We start from the raw sequence: 23,847 nt of genomic DNA on the forward strand, positions 1-23,847 counted from the left end.
TCTGACTGCTTCTATTTTCTTAATGAAGTAGGAAGCAGAGTAATCAGCAAAGAGAATTCGAAGATGTATATCATTTTTAAAGAGAGAGAAGAAGATGTGTTGTGTGTTGTCCGGTAGAGTATGAGAGAAAATGGCCCAGGAGACTGTAGTATGATCCTTGGGTTTCATTAAGGTCGTGCTAAGGTCATGAACTTAAAGTGAAACCAGCCATCGTGGGCGGGAGGGTTTCAGCCATGTTTGATAGATAGCTGGCTAACCAACGGGCTTACCCACTTGCTGCAGTTGATTTAGGTAATTCCTAATTTTAGCACACTTTGTGTTTCTTCCAAATAACATTTTGCTAAACTTTTTACAGATAAACCTTTTTACAAATCCATAACTCTTTAGGTTGCAGTCTTAGAAATAGAATTGCTGCTTGAAAGGGCATGTTTATTTTTAAAGCTTATGCTAGAAACTACCAGAATGCCCTCCGGAAAATTATATACCACTATTTTCCCACAAATGCTAGTGTCTGTTTTCCCATGCCCTTGCTCAAACAAGGCAGTGTAGTGTTACACAATTAAACATATGCATTGTTGTAACAGTTTTGTGCCAATTTGCTAGACGAAAGGTGGGGTGCCTCATTATTCTAATTTGTAGTTATATTTATTTGATTACCAGCGAGCATGCATATCTTTGCATATTGGCCATTTTATAATTTGTTCTTTTAAAAAAAAAAGTTTTGTTTTTTTTTCCATTGATCTCTGTACCCAGCATGGGGTTTGAACTCATAACCCCGAGATCAAGAGTAGCATGCTCTTCTGACTGAGCCAACCAGGCGCCCCTATATTTGTTCTTTTGTAAACTGTCTTTTCATGTCCTTGGCTCATTTTTCTTCCAGGACATCTCTTACTAGTTTGTAGGAGCTCTTGATATATGAATGATAATAATCTGTCACATACAAAGTAAATTGTCATTCACGCTGTGAATTTTTTGCACCAGTTGTTTTATTTTGTTTCGGAGGTGTTCTCGTGTATAAAAATTAATTTTATGTTGTTAAATCTTTTGATTTCTACTTTTGTGTATATGCTTAGAAAGACCTTCCCTACCTCAAGATTAGCCGTGCACCTGTATTTTTCTTAGCTCTATTTAAAACTTTCTGATTCATATGCCTCTACCTTTATTCCTCTGATTCCCAAAGGTGTATAGTTCAGATTTAGTAGAAATTTATTTACCATTTCTTTTACAGCAAAGATTTGTGGAGAAGATGGACAGGTGGACCCCAACTGTTTTGTTGTGGCACAGTCCATAGTCTTTAGTGCAATGGAGCAAGAGTAAGTTAATTACATACTTTCCCATTTGCGTTTTCGGGATCTGGGTTCACTCAACTAAAAACAAATGGTCTCTGAGGACTTAAGTATTTTGAATGTTTACAGGATCGTATAAGCATACTCATGCTCTAAGACTACTTTGGTTAATGGTGTCTTTTAAATATAAATTATGTGAACTCTTAAAAATAATAAAACCCGTGTTCATTTTTAATGTTAATATTTCCCAGGTTAAAAGAATTTGTTTTTAATTCTGAAGTCATTTGGGGGTGATGTGGGTGTAGTGTGACTGGTACAATTGGTTTCTGTTCAAACAATGCACGTGTGCAGGTGGATATCCTAATTTGTTAGTGCATGCTTTAGGCTTAATGGATGCTATTACTACTAAATCCACATAGATTTGTTGAAACGGCCTCCAAAGTTGTTTTGTTTTGTTTTGTTTTAGATTAATTACTGCTGCATGCCCTTAAAAAAAAAATCTACATATTGATTCATTTAGCATTTCTGAAAAGGGTGCTCTGTGCAAGGCACAGTTAGATACAATGCCTGCTTTGAAGAAAATTAGAGCCTAATGAGAGAAATAGGGCATGATCTTTGGTTACCGTAATAGGAGGTAGCATGTGTCACAGAGGAAAACTACAAAGCCACCAAGAGCGGGGAGAGATTATTTCCAGGTGTAAGAACCAGGAACGACACCAGGGGAAGGGAGGTAGTGTTGACCTAGGCTTTTAAGATACAACAGGCACAGAATGGAAAGAGTGTATTTTTCCCAGTTAAGCTCTTTCCTTGGTCGTTCCCTCAAATTTTCCCTTTTTGTCCATGTGCAGGCACTTTAGTGAGTTTCTGCGAAGTCACCATTTCTGTAAATACCAGATTGAAGTGCTGACCAGTGGAACTGTTTACCTGGCTGACATTCTCTTCTGTGAGTCAGCCCTCTTTTATTTCTCTGAGGTAAAGTCTGCATTTCCTTTCACACTCTGTTAGAGCATTCCAGCCTCTGAACTAGAAATGCTGGGGCCCCCTCTATAGAAAATAACACGGAAGAGCCAAGTCATTTCCAAAAAGATCAATTGGAATGACACAGTACTATTTTAAGTTGTATCTAATGGCAAGGGTACTTTGATGGCGTGTTAGAGTAGAGAATGTGAAAATTCAGTGTAAGATAGCTCTAATTTTGAAAAACTTATTAAACATCTGCTTATAAGAGAATGCATATTTTTTTTTAATTTTTTTTTCAACGTTTATTTATTTTTGGGGGGACAGAGAGAGACAGCATGAACGGGGGAGGGGCAGAGAGAGAGGGAGACACAGAATCGGAAACAGGCTCCAGGCTTCGAGCCATCAGCCCAGAGCCTGACGCGGGGCTCGAACTCACGGACCGCGAGATCGTGACCTGGCTGAAGTCGGACGCTTAACCGACTGCGCCACCCAGGCGCCCCGAGAATGCATATTTTTGATTATTTGGAGCTGTTTTAAAAAACCACAGTTTTGGTACATGATTCCAATGCACACATATTTGCAGACCAGACTTCAGAAGAGAGAAAGAAAAGTAGCAAACTTTTTCCTACTATCGTCCCTTTTACTTCAGCCACTGGATAGGATTTCTCGAGCAATGAATATATTAATCTCTTTGAGGCATACAGTTTAGTGTAATGGTATTTGTTCAGCTTCGGCAAATGAAATGCTTTTGCTGCAAAGCAAATGAGTATTCAGTAGAGATGAGAGGATTTCCAGGCTCACAGAGCATAACTTGGATACGCTTGACTCTGCCTCTCCCAAGAATAGAGCCCGTTCAGTTGATCTGCTTTCTCACTCCCTCGTTTGCCATCAGCCTAAGTCCAGCGTTTGTTCCCGTTACTCTGGCTGCGTGGGGTGATGGAAATGATCAGGTATCAAAGATTTGGTCTGGTTAGTTTACTCTGTGTATGTTTGCCAGCGAGGGACCACTAATCATCTTTACCGTGGTTTTTATTCCAGTTCACTTAAGTTTGTATCCGGCAGCGTGGTTGTTTTGTTGTTAGTTTTTGTATTTTCTCCCTACAAGAATGGCTTTATGCTTTTCAATCTCAAATAACTGTAAGTTGTTGACTGGCATTAACTGAACAAGTGGATCTGTTTTTGTGTTGTGTTTTGGGGTGTGTGTGTGCGTGTGGGTGTGTGTGTGTGCGCGCGTGCGTGTGTGTCCTGTATTTTAATGGTTGGACTTAGAGATTAGAGATGGGGAGAGAAATCTGTTTATGGTCTTTTTTTCTTCTTTTGTATTTTTCCTTCCTAGTACATGGAGAAAGAGGATGCAGTGAATATCTTACAGTTCTGGTTGGCAGCAGATAACTTCCAGTCTCAGCTGGCTGCCAAGAAGGGCCAGTATGATGGACAGGAGGCACAGAATGATGCCATGATTTTATATGACAAGTGAGTTTTGTTGATGTATTCAGCGTTTGGCAAGTGTTTGTTATTTGATAGGTACTTTGGAAATAAAATTGAATAGATTCAGTCCTTGCTGTCAAGGAGCTCACAGGGAGTAGCAGAAAAGCTACGTTTCATATGGTGTGTATAGTTTTAGGACTGTTAGAACAAAGGTCTTGGGGGAATAGGAGGTCTGTGTGTGGCAAGAAGGTTGATGGTGGTGGAGTTCAGGGAGGGTTTCACAAGAGAAAGATGAGAATTGGCTCCTGAAGATCAAATTGAAATTTGCTAGCCAGAGAAGGCAGGAAAGAACATTCTAGGCAGAGGGATTGGCACAAGCAAAGTCAGAGAAACTTAGGGGAATGTGGCACTTTCAGGAAACTTGAGTTTGGGTAAGTAAAACTTGGGTAGGGAATATAAGCAGAAGATGGGGGCACCTGGGTGGCTCAGTTGGTTAAGTGTCCGGCTCTTGATTTCGGCCTGGGGCACGATCTCACAGTCAGATGATTGAGGCCCGCATCGGGCTCTGCACTAGGCGTGGAGCCTGCTTGAGAGTCCCTCTCTCCCCTTCCTTCTGCCCGGTCCGCACGCACGCGCATATGCACACGCTCTCTCTCCCCTCTCTAAAAAATAAAAAGGAAGATGAAACTAACTGGGATATATTAAAAAGGGTCCTGACTCTCTATAGGCGGATCATATTTTGTGGTGCAGATCTGCTCAGCCTGGTTCATACTCCGTGAATAATAGTTTTTCACTTGTCTTCACTGCAAACGAGAGGATGGAAAAATCTTACAGTGAACAGACTGAAAACATTTGGTCAGTTAAATGATAAGGCTGTGGCCAGCGCCCGTACGCTGTTCATTTAATTTTCCATATTCTGTAAAGAAAAGTAATATGCTATTTGTATCCACAAGCAACTGCTAAGAGGATAACTTGATGGTAGAGGAGAATCCATGGACTGTCAGGGTTGGGAGAGAGCCGAGTGCATCTAGGTCAGTGATTCTTAAACATTGCTCTGCAAGTTCATGCTGGGCTGTCTGTGTGAAAATCACCTGGGGGCTTGTTAAAAATAGGTTTCCAGTCCTCTCTGAGAGATTCTGATTCAGCATGTTTGAGGTATGACCCAGGAATCTTTATTTTTAGAAGATTCCCCAGATGATGCTGATGAATAGCCAGATTAGGGATCTAGTCCGATTTTTCCCATTTTGCAGATGAGAAAATGAAGGCCCAGAGAGGTAGTGACTTTCTCAAAGTCACAGGGCGAGTTAGTGGCATAACTTAAGCTGGAATACAGTTCTTGATGTTTTCTCACTGTTTATGTTAGTATAATGTATTTGTGGGAAATATTATATAAGAAATATTGTTACATGGACGTTGAAACCGCAGATGTTTACATTTAGAAATTTGGTCTGAGATGCTCCAAAATTCCAATCACGGAAGAGTATATACCAACTTACTCATTACAAGATGGGAGACTAACTTTCTGTTAAGAAAAGGCTGATAACAAAAAATATATATGTATATTTTTTTATGCTGGAACAGAAAAATGGTACTAGTAGTGAGATCCTGGCTGGAGGTCAGTGACCCCACAGAGCAGAGAGTCTGTTTTCCTACTGGATCCCATCGTCACATTGGGAGCCTTTTGTAAATGAAGGTTACCGTATGGTATCCCACTCGCACTGTCATTTTGTCCAGTTCATTGGGCCATATTTGACTTTACCAATCCCTGTTTGTTTTTATGTCTTCTGTATATTATGTATGTAACATCACAGTCCTATCTAATCAGTCTTTATTTGTATCGTAGACAGGATTTAGAAGTCCCTAAGATGGTATTTTTCTTTTAATCCTCCTTTTTTTGGTATCCACTTTTATAATCAGCTTACCAAGACACTAGTTTTGCATTATATCTTAAGAAGTTAGAAATCTCTGAGGTATCACTGATCAATTACTCCTTCTCCTTTCTGCACCCAATCATCAAGTCCTGTTATCCTATCCAAATACATCAAATGCACTTACTTGCCCCTCACTGTTCTTTTATTTTGAATTCCTACTTGTACATTACTTGGGTCTCTTAGTTATGATGGCATGTTCTTATTGTGGCCTACGCAGAGATCTTTTCTGCTCCCTTTCCAGGGCAAATAACTGTGTCTTACCCTCCTTTAAGTCGATTTCTCTCTCCCAAGTGCTGAACAGAGAATGGGTACCCATTCAATGTGTGTGATTGATTGATTTCTTTGTCTCAGTTGACCCTCAGAAAACTTAAACAAGGGCTAAGGATGACGGAAGGAGATAATACAAAGGTAGCAAGTTGACTTTAGGGCCGTGGGAATCAAGGTTGCAGCCCAGCTGTCAGCCAGTTCTAGAGTCCTAGGTCTGCAGGCTGAATCAAGTAGCCTCATAGAAGATTCTCTAGTGTAGGTACCAAAAGTTGCTTCTACTGGCTGTGGAATTTGGTTTTACTTTCTTTGGCTGTCTTTGTACCATAGGTACTTCTCCCTCCAAGCCACACATCCTCTTGGATTTGATGATGTTGTGCGATTAGAAATCGAATCCAATATCTGCAGGGAAGGTGGGCCACTCCCTAACTGTTTCACAACTCCATTACGTCAGGCCTGGACGACCATGGAGAAGGTAACCAAGAACTTCAAAAATATTAAAACCGCAAGAAGGTTTTACTGGTGAAACCCAGAAAACATAACACGGGAGAAACCCAATGTAACAGAACAGTGGAAAATGGAAACAGGGGAGCATAGTGATTAAGAGCAGAGGCTTTGACTCTGACTTGGTATGTATTCGTCTTAACCTTTATAGGCTGAGTGACCTCAGGCAGTTACTGAAATTCTTTAATGCCGCTTTCCTCACCGGTAAAATGGAGATAGTATGGATACTTAAAGTTATTTTAAGGATCAGAATGAGGTAAGATGGATGCAGTTACTATTAATGTTACGCCTGACACATAGTAAGCATTAAAAAATGTCAATGGCTATTAACATAGCCTGTTGTTATCACATTTTCAAAAATGATTCGATAGCAATATTGGGTGAAGTTAGCCTAGGGGTGTTCCAGATATTTCATCAATATCTGTCAACAGGGCTAGAGTGCTAGTTTTGTGTATCATAACTTCTGGGGTATCACTGACAGCTTATTAATAACAAGGTGTTGGAATTTGTGAGTGATTCATTCTTCTAATGAACTAGAGCAGATTTTGCCAGGAATTGCACAGAGCCCAGGATAAGCCCATGAGGTTATGTTGCTTATGTATGTCATGTGTATCTAGGTGGGAAGGGGTTAAGTAAGCACTGTTAAATAATACTACACATAAAAACTGAATTTCAGGAACATGGAAGAGTTACATATAAAATTCAAATCGTTAAAATCTAGTGCTAAACTGAGTAGAGTATCAGCTATGGCCCAGGGATAATTTTTTTTAATTAAACTAAATGAAATTAAAGTTAAAATCTTTCTGATCTTAAAGGAAAAGTTCCAAATCTGTATCATGTGAAGAGTGCAAGCTTTCTGGCTAAAAAAGAAAATTAAAATACACAGAAAAACAGAACATAAAAATATTTCTTATAAAATGTATATATGTGAAAGAACTTACACTAATTTTAAGAATACTATCAAGTAGATAAATCAGAAAAAGACCTAGATGGTTTGTTCATCAGTACTTTGAGAATTTCTGTGCTAGGTATTGGTGTTTCAGGGGTAAACGAAGAAATGTGGTTTCTGCCCTCTTGGAGCTCTGTCTATAAAGAAGGCACAAGTTAAAAACATGTTAAGTGCCACCGTCATGGGCTAAGTGCTATGAAGGAAAAGCTGGTGATAGGAAATGCCAGTAATAAGCATGGGAGCTTATTCAGCATCATTAATCATTTTTAAATGCAAAGAAAAACATCCATCATTAGGCACTTATTTAACAATGATTTGGAAAGACACAATCCAGTGTTGGAAAGCCGGTCTCAAAACAGACACCTTGATATATTGCCAATGATACAAATTAGCAACATCCTTCTGAAGAGTAAATTGGCCATATATATCAAAGCTAGAATGTTCATGCTGTTTAACTCCATAATCACACAGCTGGTAATTTATCTTAAGGAAATCAGTTCAAAAGTAAATTATCAATACATACACCTGGACTTTAATATTTATAGCAAACCAGAAAAATGTAGTGTCAGGTTATAGTCACTCCCTGCATGTTTTCTGGTCACTAAGAAGTCTAAATATCAAGTCTATGTAATAGTTTTATGGCAAGTGTTTTTTAGGGGAAAAAACCTACAAATTGTACTCTTAATTGTAGTCACAATGTAAACTGTGTATGAAGGGATAATACTTGGTAGTGTGACAAAATCATTTGTACCACCTGGTAGAACTGTGGGTAAAATTTTGTTTGCAAATAAAATTTTAGTCCTATTTGACTTCAACTTTAAAATAATGCTTGTCCTCTTTTTCAGGTCTTTTTGCCTGGTTTTTTATCCAGCAATCTTTATTATAAATATTTGAATGATCTCATCCATTCGGTTCGAGGAGATGAATTTCTGGGAGGGAACGTTTCACTGGCTGCTCATGGCTCTGTCGGCCCTCCTGATGACTCTCACCCAGGCGGTTCCGATGGCTCAGCTTCTCAGGTATTGACCAGTTTGCCTCTGCCGTTAGGAAGAAAAGTGTACAAATCCTTTCCTTCAAATACCAGTAACAGATTCTGTGTGTAAGTTTTAGTTGCAGAAGAAACGAAAGAGAAAATAAAATTAGCCTGCTTACTATATGTTCTAATCAGAGTATCTGTGGTGATTAACAGTATATTATATTGTAAGGTATTGTCCTCTTTCATTCAGGCCATTATTCTGCTTGACACTCCAGCTGGTGCTCTCCGTAATCAAATAATATGCATTTAGAGCCTCTGAAGAGCTATTTAGTGTAATTACTTGGGAAATTTTAGTAACTACACTGGGGATGCTTTTTTTATAGAATAATTGAGTGAACGCCTAGATTTGTTAATACTGTATTTCACTGAAGAGCTTTTGATTTTATTTTAAATTCTAGTGCCATTGCACATTTCCTCAGCCTTTTTTTTTTTTTTTTTTTTTTTTTTTGGAGTACTTTCATGTATCAGACTTCTCGGATTCTCTCCAAAATCACATTAAATGGGTTGTCCCCAAGAGAAGAGATCTAGGGAAGTGCTAAAAAGTTAACTGATTTTTTTCAAGTCACACAGTAAGTGTAGAGCCAAAACATATTCCCTGTCTAGTGTTCTTTGCCGAAATGTAGCATAATTGTTTGCTCATTACACTGTTGACACATAAATAAATAACACTTCAGATTTTTTGACACAGGGCCCTGGATAATTTTCTTAATTTATAAGACAGTACTATTTATTACCATTAACAAAGCGCTCCCCAGTACCTTTTCCTCCTGTTTAGGTTACCTGCTGAATGTGGTCGCCATTTTGTTTTTTGATACAGGCTAGAGTGTTTTGTTTTTATTTAGGCACTTACAGGGTCTAAGTGCTGACCATAAAATATAGTTTTACATTATTGGTTGAAGTATAATATATGTACAGAAAACTCCTATAACTATATAGCTTAAAGAATTTTCATAAACAGACCTAACGCATGTATCCCAGTATCCAAATCAAGAAACGTAACATTACCAGTATGTCATAAACTCTCTTGTGCCCCCCTCTAGTCACTATCCTCCCTGCCAGGTAGCTCCTATCCTGATTTTGATGGTGTGGGTTAGTGTTACTTGTTCAGTTATGTAATTGAAATCATTCCTTATATATTCTTTCTTTCTTTTCCTTTATTTCTTGCATACAGCTTTATTGCAATGGAATGCACAAATCATACAGTTCATTCATTTATGTTACATAATACAGTGGTGTTTAGTATATTCATAGAGTTGCTTAACTGTCACCACAGCCAATTTAAAAGTTTTTCACCTAAGAAAAAAACAGTGTGTCCTTTACTACCCTCCAGATCCTCCACTCCTCCAGCCCTAGGCTACTCCTAATCTAATCTACTTTCTATCTCTGTAGATTGGCCTGTTCTGGTCATTGGAGCCATATGATATGTGTGTGGTCTTTTGTGACTGGCTTCCTTCACTTAGCATGATGTTTTCAAGGTTCATCCATGTTTAGGGTGTATCAGAACTAGTCCTCTTTTATGAACAAATAACATCCCCTTTTACACACATACCACATTTTGTTTATCCATCAGTTGATGGACATTGGGGTTGTTTCTCTCTTTTGGCTGTTAGGAATAATGCTGTTGTACAAGTTTTTGTGTGGATATAGGTTTTCATTTCTCTTGTGTATATACCTAGAAGTAGAATTGTTAGATCAAATAATCGTTCTATTTAACTGTCTTAATTACCATTGCTTGGGTAACAAGTTTTAAAATCAGGAACTGAGAGTCTTCCAACTTAGTTCTTCTTTTTCAAGATTGTTTTGACTTCTCGAGGTCCCTTGAGTTTTCAAATGCATTTAAGGATCAGTTTGTCAACGTCTATGAAGAAGCCAGCCAGGACTCTGATAGAGATCATATTGACTCCACAGATCAATTTGGGACATATTGCCGTCTTAACAATACTTAATATTGTAATCCATGTACACAGGATGCCTTTCATTTATTCACATCTTTTATCATTTCTTCCAATAACATTTTGTAGTTTTCAAGTATCCATTTGGTATTTCTTAAGTTTATTCTAAATATTTTATTCTTTTTGATACTATTATAAATGGAATTTTTTTCTCATATTCACATTTTCATTGTAAGTGTATAGAAGTGTAATTTTTTTAATTGAGATAAAATTCACTTGAGATAAAGTTAACTATCATAAAGTGTGTAATTCAGTGACATTTAGTATATTCACCGTGTTGTACAACCATTACTACTGTCTGGTTCCAGACTTTTCATCACCCCAAATGGAAACCTAGCTAATGAAACATAAAGCTGTCACTTCCCATGCCCATCTGTGTTTTCTTCTAAGAGTTTAGGCCTTGGATCCATTTTGAGTTAGGTTTGCATGTTGTGTGAGGTAAGGTCCAACTTTATTTTTTTGTATGTGGGTATCTGGTCCCAGGACCATTTATTGAGAAAACTATTCTTTTACCATTGAAGGATCTTGGCATCTTTGTCAAAAATCATTTGACCTTAGGGGCGCCTGGGTGGCTCAGTTGGTTGAGTGTCTGACTCTTGGTTTCGGCTCAGGTTATGATCTCACAGTTCATGGGTTCGAGCCCAGCATCGCTCTGTCAGTGCAGAGCCTGCTTGGGATTCTCTGTCTCCCTCTCTCTCTTTGCTACTCCCCCACTCAGTCGCTCGCACGCGCTCTCTCTCTCTCTCTCAAAATAAATAAACTTAAATTTATTTATTTTTTAAATCATTTGACCTTAGATACATGGGTTTATTTCTGGACTCTCAGTTCTACTTCATTGATCTACATGTCTTTTCTTATGCCAATACTAATATTGTTTTAATTATTACAGCTTAATAAGTTTTGAAATCAGAAGCTGTGAGTCCTCCAACTCACATTCCATTCATAAGATTATTTTGGCTATTCTGGGTCCCTTGCAATTCCATATGAATTTTAGGATCAGGTTTACATTGAATCTGTAGATTGCTTTGGGATGTATTGCCATTTAAGTCTTCCAGTCCGTGCACATGGGACGTCATCCCATTTATTTAAGCCTTTCATTTCTTTCATTGATGTTTTGTAGTTTTCAGTGTACAAGTCTTAATACCTCCTTGAGTTATTTTATTCCTGAATATCTTGTTCTTTTTGATGCTATTATAAATAGTTACTTTCTCCATTTCTTTTTCTTCACTGGTAATGCATAGAAATACAACTTTTTTGTGTGTTGATCTTGTACCTCAACTTTACTAAATTCATTTGTTAACTCTAATAGTTTTCTTGTGGATTCTTTAGGATTTTTTTTTTATATATATATATAAAAAAAAGCATGTCACCTGCTAGTAGAAATAGTTTTCTCTCTTCTTATCCTCTTTGAATGCCTTTTATTTGCTTATCTTGCCTGATTGCTCTAGCTAAAACTTCCAGTACAGTGCTGAACAGAAGTGGTGAAAGTTGGCATCCTTGTCTTATTCCTGACCTCACGAGGAAAGCTTTCAGTTTTTTAATCTTTTAATATGATGTTAGGTATGGATTTTTCATAAATGCTTTTTATTAAGTTGAGGAAATTTCCCAGTATTCCTAATTGTTGATTTTTTTTTTTTTTTTTTTTTTTTTTTTTTTTTTTTATCATGAAAGGTATTGGATTCTGTCAAATGTTCTCTCTGTATCAATGGAAGTGGTCATGTGGGTTTTGGTTTTTACTCTGTTGATATGGTGTACTACATTAATTGATTATCAGATGTTAAACCAACCTTGCATACCTGGGATAACTCACTTGGTGGTGGTATGTAATTATTTTTATAAGTTTGCTAGTATTTTGTTAGAGTTTTGCATCAATTCTTACACTGATCTGTAGTTTTCTTTTCTTGTGATGTCCAGTTTTGGTAACTGAGTTAACAGTAGCCTCAGGGAAGTATTCTGTCTTCTTTATTTGGGTGCCTCTTTCTTTTTAATTATTTACCCCTTCTTAGCACATAAAGAGAACCCCATGTACTGTGGAGTGTGTTCTGTAAGCATCTGTTCCTATACCTTAACCATGGATATTAACCTATACGTGAGTCATGGGTATGAACCTGTACCTTAGTCACAGATTTTAAACACGTTCCTGCCTTTCGTTAGTTTAAACAATGCTACAGTGAATAATAATCTTGCATATTAGTCATTTTGTTGAGCTGAGTCTGTCTGTAATTGAATTTTTAGAAGTGGAATAACTGAGAAAACACATGGCTCTGGTATTTTATAGAAATAACAATTCTGACTTGCTTTTTCGTGGGATGAGGAGTGGGAGATAACATGCTGGAGGAGAACTTACTACACTCTTCTGGCTGGTCATTTTAGAAAGTTTTCTTCAGCTTCTCTTGGCCTCACTGAAGATCAAAAGTATGCGTGTTTATTTTGTAAAAGTTAGCTAAGCTATATATACCTGGATGGATGGGTGTCTTGCACCCTTGGGAACACAATGCCTGTAAAGACAGCACATTTGTTAGATCACCAGGAAAACAAACAGATTTGGCATTAAAAGCTTGGGTCGTACACTTCAATATTGTGCTTCCTCCTGCAGTTATATTTCGAGGTTACATTTCAGAATCATTACTGTTTCGCATCTCAGTCATGATGGGGTTGAGTGAAAATTATGTGTATTTCAATTACTGAAGATTTTGTACAAATCTTTCCTATCTCAAACCCAGGATTGTTTGATTCCCAAATAATGTACTGCTGATTTTACAATTTCTGTTGTAGTCCAGTATGAAAAAAGCCAGTGTTAAAATTCTGAAAAATTTTGATGAAGCGATCATTGTGGATGCTGCCAGTTTGGATCCAGAATCTTTGTATCAGCGGACATATGCAGGGTAAGCTTGACTGAGTGTCTAAAATGTCTACAAGTTTATGGAGTTTTGTCTCTTTTATTTTTCAATTTAAAATTTAAAAATTTGGGGGGTACCGGGTGGCTCAGTCGGTTAAACGTCTGACACGGGCTCAGGTCATGATCTCGCAGTTCATGAGTTCAAGCCCCGCCTCAGGTTTTGTGCTGACAGCTCAGAGCCTGGAGCCTGCTTCGGATTCTGTGTCTCCCTCTCTCTCTGTCCCTCCCCTACTCATGTTCTATCTCTCTTTGTCTCAAAAATAAATAAACATTAAAAACAACTAAGATTTAAAAATTGTTTCTCATCTATTATATAGCCAGCACTTACTTATATAGAGTATGCAGTAGACTATGGTTAAGAGTGAAGGCTCAGGAGTGACTTCCTGGGTTTTTATCTTGGCTCAGCCACTTATTGGAAAACTACTTAACCTCTTGGTGTCTCAGTTTTTTCATTTCTAAATTGAGAATAATATTACTGCTTCATTGGGTTGTTCAGGGGATTAAATGAGGTAATACACAAAAAGCATTTAAAACCTTGCCTAATATCTAGTAAACACTCCATAAATGTCATTACCGTCATCATTCCACCATGCTGTACAAGGTTGATGAGTATCATATTTATCTGACAGGTTTTAGGCTGTATCTCTTCCATGTTTCATTTGGTTCATATGTTAGCTATTTCAAAGTCTGTCTTAAAAGCAAAAGTAAAGTACAGTGACTAATACTGTGTAACTAATACTTGAAAATGGAATAAAATTATTTCTTTGTATTTAATTAAGAATTGGATGTTTAATTTATCCTGTAACAAAAAGACATCAATTCCTAGCATGTACCGCTTGCTGACCTTTACCACAGATCAGATCACAAAGTCACTTCCTCCTCTCTAAAGATGGCTTGATTAACATATAAACCTGTGTAAAGTCTTGATTACCCTACTCAGACCCAACCCCAGTCCCGGCAATGCCATAAAAAGGGATTTCAACATGTTTAATTGAGTTTATCAGAGAGTAACAGTGATATTTGGGAGACCAGGGAGTCGTGGGATGTACTTTGAAGTAAATTAAAGCTGTGGGACCACATTGTCTTCAGAAAGCATGCTTTAGCTGCATCAATATGGTGATCTTTATCTCTTCTTTTAGGAAATGGTGGACAATAAGCCTAAATGATTTAATTCCCAAAGATTATATTTATTCTTAAGGAATCGTTGTTAGTTCATTTACTTAAAACCTGACTTAAAGCAGTCTGTCAATTGCAAGATGTTTTACTTCTGTAGTTTTTTGCTGTGTGTGTAAAATAAATGTATTTTAACAGATAATATATAAAATGGGTCAGAAATAGAGAAATAATGACTTTTCTTCATCTTTAAAAAAATTTTTTTTAGTTTTTAAAAACATTTATTTTTGAGAGAGAGAGACACACACACACACACACAGAGGATGAATGGGGGAGGGTCAGAGAGAGAGAGGGAGACACAGAATCCAAAGTAGGCCCCAGGCTCTGCACAGAGCCCAACACAGGGCTCGAACTCATGAACCATGAGATCATGACCTGAGGCGAAGTTGGACGCTTAACTGACTGAGCCACCCAGGCGCCCCCCAACTTTTCTTCATCTTTAAAGATAGTTTTCAGTGTTGGTTTTTAGTCTTATGGTTTTGGCATCTTCCTGAAATGTTTCTCAAGGCAGACATATTTCTGTCTGTTGGTGTATTGCAAGCACATGTGAAATGACAACTTACTGGGAAGGATAACCCTAAAATAAGACCCACCATGGCCCGAGTGAAATAATACATGGGCGTCACAGTTTCTTTTCCTTCTTTTAATTACAAATACATTAATCTCCTCTAAAAATTAAATGTGTAGATAAGGCTGATGTCCCCTTTGATCACACACCAGAGCTTATTCTCTCCCCTTCCTACTCAGGATAATCACTGTGACATTATAGTATGTATTTTTGCTTGCTTATTTTTATGTAATCGATATTACACTCTATTTGGTACCTTGTGCTTTCAGTCCAGTGAGTTTTGGAGACTTTTCTATAGTAGTATATACAGATTTACCTCATTTTAACTATTTGTAGTGTTCCATATAAAATCTTAATTATAGCTCATAACTGTGGCCACTGTTTGGCCCTTTGGGTATTGATGAATATTCAAGTTGTTTGCAATTTTTCACTGTTACGCACAGAATGGCAAAGAATTACTTTTATATACTTCCTTGTACCAAGAGGCAGATTTTAAATTTTAATAGATCTTAACCAGTTTACCTTTATTTTCTTTATTTTTTTGAGAGAGAGAGGGCGCGAGTGAGCAAGGGGCACACAGAGAGAGAGAAAGAGAGAGAGAGAGAGAGAGAGAGTCCCTCAGAGAGAAGGAGAGAGAGAGAAGCATTGCTCACCCAAAATGGGGCTCGAGCTCACAAACCATGGGGTCATGACCTGAGCTGAAGTCAGATGCTTGATGACTGAGCCACCCAGGCGCCCGTTAACCAGCTTCCCTTTAAGAGTAGCTATATGTTTTGCATTCTTACCCCTCGTTAAGGAAGATACTCGTTTCCCCCGTATCTTTATTGACACTAAATAACATCAGATGTTTGATTTTTTACCAATCTGGATTATTGCCCCTGAGATTAAGTTGCTTTTGGCATGTTTGTTGGTCGTTCAGGCTTCTCTTCTGTGAAGTGACTGTTCGTCTCCTTTTTACATTTTTCTGTCTTTCTTAGTTACTTGTTGGAATTCTTTATGTTTTTGAATATTCATTATTGATTAGTAATCTGTTAAATAAGGTCTTTCACTGTGTTCTTTGCCTTTCAAGTTTGCTTGATATTATTGTAGCTTTATAGCATATATAATGACTATATGTAATATATAATGACTCTAGCTCTATAGACTCTAGCTCTGTAATACACATTTTGATCTAAGACAGGTTCCTACCTTTTTATCTCCTTTACAAAATTATCTTGGCTATTTTTATGCCTTTTGTCTTCCATATGAATTTTAGAATTGTGAGCTACCTGTTCACCCATCATGTTTCATAAACCTTTCTGGGATTTTGAATGGAATTGCATTGAATTAAAGATTATTTTGCTTTCTTTAGGGGACAGTTCTATTTAAAATAAGCCTTGCTTAAAATAAAATAAAATAAAATAAAATAAATAATAAACCTTGCTTTGAATAACATGACACAGTATTTTTAGCTTCCTACATTTAACTGAGATGCTTAAGAGTGGAATTTTTCTTTCCTTAATTTGGTATTGATCATTAGAAATCATATTTTTCTTTTTGTACTTATTTAGGAAGATGACATTTGGAAGAGTAAGTGACTTGGGGCAATTCATCCGAGAATCTGAGCCTGAACCTGATGTAAAGAAATCAAAAGGTTTGTGGTGTTTTCATACTCCCTGTTAAGCCTTTGCTCACATTAGTCAGTGACTGTAAGTGAAGGATCATTTAAGATTTAAACAGTTTATTTTATGAAATAATTGCCTTCTCTCTCACCTTGTGTTTGTAGTCACAGCTGAGCACAAGGGCTTTGTGTAATCACATCTCTGTACAGTCTCTGAATGAAAGGTATTGAATTTGCTTTACCATTCCAGAAAGCACATCTGCATGAAAAAATATTTGTCACTTTTTTATTTAAAATAGTGAATACCCAGGGCGCCTGGGTGGCTTAGTCAGTCTGACTTCGGCTCAGGTCATGATCTCATGGTTCTTGGGTTCAGGCCCTACATCAGGCTCTGTGTTGACAGTGCGGAGTCTGGGATTCCCTCCCTCTCTCTCTCTCTCTCTCTCTCTCTCTCTCTCTGCTCATCCCCAACTCGCTCACACACTCTCTCTCAAAATAAATAAACTTAAAAAACAAAAATGGTGAATACCCAGTCCAGGTTGGATTTGAGGTTTATCTCAAGACCCTTTAATTCATTAAATTTCCTCTAATTTGCTGAAATTTCAAATACATGATATATATGTGAAAAATATGAAGAGGTTGAAATTCAAGTCCTTCATTTAAAATCACCTGGAGAGTGCTCATTTAGTTGCAAGAGTTAAACACAAATCTTTTTTGCAAGTACATTATTTGTGACTGATTTCAGCTTCCAAACAGTTGGTTTACAAGGAAGATTTTAAAAACCAATGTGGATCCATTCACTTGGGATCTAGAAATTTTTCAGTGTGATTGGATTGACAGTATTGTCTTGAGTAAAAGACACTAATTTGTAAGAAGAAAGTGTTCCAGGGGCACCTGGATGTCTCGGTTGAGTGTCTGACTCTTTGTCTCGGCTCAGATCGTGTCCTCACAGTTCATGAGTTTGAGCCCCACATCGAGCTCTGCGCTGGTACTGTGGAGCCTGCTTGGGATTCTTTCTCTTTCTCTCTCTCTGTCCCTCTCCCTCTCTCTCTCTCTCTCTCCCCCTCCCTCTTTCTCTTTGCCCCTCCCACATTCTCTCTCTCTCTCAAAATAAACTTTAAAAAAAGAAGAAAATCTCCCATTTTGAGAAATGTGTTTAAAATTAAGAGCTATTATTAATCTTCCTATTGAATTTAATAGGATTGCATTCCATTTATTTATTTATTTATTTATTTATTTTTAAGTAAACTCTACCCCCAACGTAGAGCTCAAACTCCTAACCCCAAGATCGAGAGTCACATGCTCCAGCAACTGAGCCCAGCCAGGTGCCTGTATTATATTTATTTTTTAATTCAACTACTACTTGAGTAAGGAATGATCTTGGTGTTGGTGAGCAATCTACTTTTGGGTTAGATATACATTGACAGAGTAAGCAAAAAATGCAACAGTTGTTGAAATCATTTAGACCCAAAAAGGGCCTGTTAACCTATTTTACCCTATCAGTTTATTTAAATAATTGATTTTATTTCCTAATTTGCCAGAGAAGCCTGAGATACACAGTCGGGAAAAGTACAAAGATGGAAAGAAGTCTGCACAGTTCATTCAGTAAATAATTTTGTAGTGCCTCTGTGCACTCTTATTCACGGGGCAGGTTAGAACATACAGATCCTGCCATTAAGAAACCTAGAGTCTAATAGTGTATTTTATTGGTAAAAAATGAGTACAAAGAAGAAGTGACTGGTAGCTTTGGAGTAGAGGAAGTATTAGACAGCCTCTGTGGGGTATTGGCCAGCAAGGGCTCTACACTGTCCTCAGGTAGCAAGAAATCAAGACTCTTGATTTTGGCTCAGATCACGATCTCACAGTTCAGGAGATCAAGCCCTGCATCAGGCTCAGGACTGACAGTGCAGAGCCTGCTTGTGATTCTCTCTCTCTCTCTCTCTCTCTCTCTCTCTCTGCCCCTTCCCTGCTTGCACACTCTCCCTCTCTCTCTCAAAATAAATGAATAAACTTTAAAAAAAAAAAAAAAAGAGTAGGTAGAGAACAGACAAGTTCAATTTGGAACATGTTAATTGTGAGATACCGTAGGACAATTTCTAAGTCCATGAATTTTAATGCCCAAGGTCAGGTTTTTTGATTATTTGCATTTTGAAGGAAGTTAAGGCCACAGGAGGGGATGAGATGCGCCAGAGAAAATCTGTCAAAGGAGAAAAGAAGGCTGGAAATGGGGTCCTGGAGAAGTTCTGTGTTAAAAGGGGAGGGGAGGCACAGAAAGGAGCCAAACTTGTGTGCATTGAAAAGGAGAGAGGGTGTTAAACATGTAGGAGACTGTCACAGTGTGGCTCTTTGGGTTAGCCTGAGAGAGAGCAGTGCACTGGGCAGTTCAACAGCCATTTGAGACTTTAGGCCGAGTGTGTAATGTGGCTTTATTGACTGGTTGGCCATAAAGTTTAACTAGACCAGTCTTCAGACTTTTAGCTAATACTAAAAATTATCAAGGGAAAGGATGCAGGTTTTGCACTTTTCATGAATGCTATATATAGTTCTAATCCAGTCATTGACTTAATCAGTACCTTGCCTAAGAAATAATCTACCAACTGCTTGATTTAAGGCCGAGTTGGAAAGGATCTTATTTGTGTTAAAGAAAGGATAAGCTATGTATTTCATTAATGGAAAAAGTGGCTAGTCTATGTCTTGGTGATTCCTCAGCACCTGAGTACCTACCTATACGAAGATAGGCTTGTGTGTATCTCCGGGGGGGTTGAGGTGTGCTGTGGCCTGGACAGAGCATGGCCATTTAAAACTCTGCTGTTAATCAGCCAATTTATACAGACCAGAGATTGAGCATGTGGCAGTGTAATTTTTACTGGAAGCCCTTTTGTATAGGAGCTGGTCTAAAAAATTTGGATATATAACAAGTAGATTGATACCTCCTGATGTACCGCTAGACTCTTATCTAAGACCAAATCCTAGTCATGGTTTTCTTTTGTTCACTTAATATTAGCTGAAAATCTAACACTAGAGAATAGTTTCTTTTTTTTCTTTTAATGTTTTTATTTTATTTTTGAGAGAGAGACAGATCATGAGCAGGGAAGGGGCAGGGAGAGACACAGAATTCTGGGACACAGAATCTGAAACAGGCTTCAGGCTCTGAGCTCTCAGCACAGAGCCCAACGTGGGGCTTGAATTCGTGAACCATGAGATCATGACCTGGGCCAAAGTTGGACGCTTAACTGACTGAACCACACAGGTGCCCCGATAATACTTTTCTTTTATTAAGTGAGGAGAATAGAAGAAAAGTCCAGAACTCTGAAACAGACTTTCAGAAGTCTTTTGCAAGTTAAATACTTGTTAATGGAGATAATCAATTTTGATTAACGGTAATATTCCTTAATGTTTTAGATGAGATTGTACAGAAAAAGAATATCCATTTCTGGAAATAGCTTTTGAATAAGAGCACCTTTTTAATGTAAAATTGTGCATGAAATCTACATTCAATTTTGGTTTTATTTACTAGGATCCATGTTCTCACAAGCTATGAAGAAATGGGTGCAAGGAAATACTGATGAGGTAAATTCTACTTTCAGTGTAAAGAAATTCCTGTTTATAAGTGGCACTCTGTCTAAGTAAAGTTTCAGGTTTTCTCTTTCCTTAGTTCCCACGTTTAAGCAACATGGCACATCATTGCTCCCTTATCCAGGAGGTAACAAGAAAGGGTGGGCCCTTTTTAGTATCTAACAATTGCCTTGTGGGGTCAGTGCAAGATCTTTTAGTTCAGAGACTCTAGCCACTGAGAAATAGACATACCTCCAAATTTCCATCAACCATCAGGCATCCATAGAAACAAAAAGCTCAAATGTTTCTTTCCTCACTTCTGTTTGCAGAAGAGGAGGCTTGCTTTTTGACTTGTTAAGTACATTGAGAGATGTGAGTGGAAAAAGAAAAACGTTTTGATCATCTAACATGAAAATAGTCGTGATGTTGGGTACCCAGTAGCTCACCCTAGAAGACAGTGAACAAATAGCTTGTTAATGTAGCATAGCCAGAGGGTGGCCCAGGTCCTATCACATACAGTTGTGTTTAGAGCACTGATAATGTAAGCCTTAACTTTTCTAATGAATAACCATTATCAACAGTTTGAAATGATTTGTTGTTGTTGTTTTAGGCCCAAGAAGAGCTAGCTTGGAAGATTGCTAAAATGATAGTCAGTGATGTTATGCAACAGGCACAATATGATCAGCCCTTAGAGAGGTCTACAAAGGTAAGAATGACATGTGTTCTGATCTAGCTTGTATAAAAACTGGAAAGAATTAAATTCCAGATATTAAAAAAGGGCATAAGGGAGATTCTGCTTCTGCCTTTGAAGGATTAGCTGCTATAGAAACTGCCCTCTCATCATGAACAACTAGAAAACAAACTAAGTGAAACAACTAGTTCCAGATATTGGACAAAAGGCAGTAGAGGTCTGTAATTCTTGAAATAAGGGTAACATGGAAGTGATCTGTAGCTCACTGCCCAGAAGCAGTTTCCAAAGTGCAGGGAGGGGAGACCTTAATAGAGTTCATAGTGTTGCTGAATTAAGGAGTTAGAAATCAAAGTTTGGATAACCTAAATTGGCTAGAAGTCATAGAGAAGAATACCAGAAAAGGAGCTTCACAGAAAGAAAGCTCCAGAGTTTCTCTCTTTATGAGAGGTCCCTTGAAGGGCTTGGCCAAATACTGATCTATACATATATTGGGTGAAAATGCCCATGGCCATGGAAAAAATAACAGAAATTAATTCCTGAAACATTAGGAATAGGTTAGGAATAGGTCCCACCCCTACTAACCAAGGTCTTGTAATGTACAAGGCATTGGTTAGTTCCTCAGAAACATTATGCCTTACTGCTGGAGCTAAATTAACCCTAGAGTATGGGGCACCTGGGTGGGTTCAGTTGTTTAAGCACTGACCCTTGATTTTAGGCTCTGGTCATGATCTCATGGTTTGTGGGTTCGAGCCTGCATTGGGTTTTGTCCTGACAACACGGAGCCTGCTTGGGATTCTCTCTCTCCGCCTCTCTTTCTGCCCCTCTTTTGTGCGCACATGAAAGCTCTCTTTCTCTCTCAAAATAGATGAATAATCTTTAAAAAAAAAAACCAAAAGCTCTAGAGTAAAGCCCCTTAACCAAACTGAAGAGCAACCTTTGAAAGGATCAAACTGCTCTGTAAATAACAACTGCATGACAGGACAAAGGCCAGCCCGCTTTAAAGGAACACAGTAAAACTCAGTACTCAACAGTATAAAAATAACAATGTCTGCCATCCACTGCATTACTAGGTATGCAAGGAAGCAGAAAAACTTGACCCACAATCAGAAGAAAAACATAATCTATAGAAACCACACCCAGAAAATTACTGGATATAAAAGAACTCAAGAAAAAGGGGAAAAGGAAAGAAAGAATCCATGGGACAAATAGAAGACAAATAGCAAAATAGTAGGTTTAAGTGAAATCCTATTAGTGGTCATAGCAAATGTAAATGGTCTAAATAGTTAAATCAAAAAAAAAATTAATAAATAGTTAAATCGGAGATTGATTAGATAATGGCAGATGCTATCTGTAAGAAGCCTGCTTTAAACGTAAAGACTTAAAGTAAAAACAGGATGGAAAAGATATATACCATGCAGACATTAATAAAAGTAATTTGGACTGCCCATATTACTACAAGTCAGAGTAAACTTCAAAACAAGGAATATTACCAGGCACAAAGTACATTTTACATGATAAAAAGGTCAGTTGATTATGAAGACGTCAAGAGTCCTAAATGTGGGGGCACCTGGGTGGCTTAGTCGGTTAAGCGTCTGACTTTGGCTGAGGTCATGATCTTGCAGTTTGTGAGTTCGAGCCCTGTGTCGGGCTCTGTGCTGACAGCTTGGAGCCTGGAGCCTGCCTTGGATTCTGTGTCTCCTCTCTCTGTACCCCCCCAACTTGTGCTTGGTCTGTGTCTCTCAAAAAATAAAAAACGTTAAAAAAAAAGAATCCTAAATGTGTATGCATCTAACAACAGAGCTTGAAAACACATAAAGCAAAAGCTGATAGAACTACAAGGAAAAATACACAGATCCATAATGACTCTTGGAGATTTCAACAGCCCTGTCTCAGTAATAGAACAGTGTTTAGAAGACTCGAATAACAATGTCAGCCAACTTGACCTAAGTGACTTGTAGAAAATAATGCATCTAGCAGCGCAGAATACACATTATTTTGGCCTACATATAGAACATTGACTGAGATATACCATATTCTGGGCCATAAAACAGGTTTCAGTACATTTTGAAAGATTGAAATCCTACAATCTGTTTTCTCCTCACAAAGGAATTAAACAAGAAGTCAGTTAGAGAAAGATATGTGGAAAATTCCCCAAATATTTGGGAATTAGGTAACATACTTCTAAGTTACCTATTAGTCAAAGAAGAAATCAAAATAGAGGTTAAAATATTTTGGACTGAATTAAAATGAAAATACAGCATAGTATTTGTGAGATACTGCTAACACAGTTCTTAAAAGGAAATTTATAGCATTAAATGTTTATATTAGACAAGAAAAGAGTCTCAGTCTTCTACCTGAAACTAAAAAAATGAGTAAATTAAACCCAAAGAAAGAAGGAAATAATAAAATAAAAAGTGATTGTCAATTACATAGAATACAGGCAGATAATAGAGAAAAGTCAAAAGTTGGCTCTTTATTTATTTATTTTTTAATGTTTTGTTTTTTTTTTAATTTTTTTTTTCAACATTTATTTATTTTTGGGACAGAGAGAGACAGAGTATGAATGGGGGAGGGGCAGAGAGAGAGGGAGACACAGAATCGGAAACAGGCTCCAGGCTCTGAGCCATCAGCCCAGAGCCTGACGCGGGGCTCGAACTCACGGACCGCGAGATCGTGACCTGGCTGAAGTCGGACGCTTAACCGACTGCGCCACTCAGGCGCCCCAATGTTTATTTATTTTTGAGACAGAGAGAGACAGAGCATGAACAGGGGAGGGTCAGAGAGAGAGGGAGACACAGAATCCAAAGCAGGCTCCAGGCTCTGAGCTGTCAGCACAGAGCCCAATGTGGGGCTCGAACTCACGGACCGTGAGATCATGACCTGAACCGAAGTCAGACGCTTAACTGACTGAGCCACTCAGGCGCCCCTAAAAGCTGGCTCTTTAAAAAGATCGATTAAATTGATAAACCTTTAGCCAGACTAATTGAGGGGGGAAAAAAAGATTAGACATGAATCACCAATACAAAGATTGAAAGGGGACATCGCTACAGA

At 38.0% G+C, this 23,847-nt stretch overlaps 1 protein-coding gene across 1 annotated transcript in view; it reads left to right on the top strand.

Moving 5' to 3' along the window:
- The window catches only part of AKAP10 (A-kinase anchoring protein 10), a 78,233-nt gene that overhangs the window by 46,152 nt on the left and 8,234 nt on the right, over positions 1–23,847 (top strand). The window contains exons 6-14 of the mRNA XM_027047640.2: positions 1,229–1,313; positions 2,135–2,258; positions 3,583–3,719; positions 6,200–6,344; positions 8,168–8,341; positions 13,086–13,195; positions 16,501–16,583; positions 20,068–20,120; positions 20,716–20,811. Of these exons, the coding sequence (XP_026903441.2) occupies positions 1,229–1,313; positions 2,135–2,258; positions 3,583–3,719; positions 6,200–6,344; positions 8,168–8,341; positions 13,086–13,195; positions 16,501–16,583; positions 20,068–20,120; positions 20,716–20,811 (1,007 nt within the window). The remainder of the gene's footprint in view (positions 1–1,228; positions 1,314–2,134; positions 2,259–3,582; positions 3,720–6,199; positions 6,345–8,167; positions 8,342–13,085; positions 13,196–16,500; positions 16,584–20,067; positions 20,121–20,715; positions 20,812–23,847) is intronic.

The sequence above is a fragment of the Acinonyx jubatus genome, chromosome E1 (assembly GCF_027475565.1).
Source record: "Acinonyx jubatus isolate Ajub_Pintada_27869175 chromosome E1, VMU_Ajub_asm_v1.0, whole genome shotgun sequence".
In the NCBI taxonomy this organism is placed as follows: Eukaryota; Metazoa; Chordata; class Mammalia; order Carnivora; family Felidae; genus Acinonyx; species Acinonyx jubatus.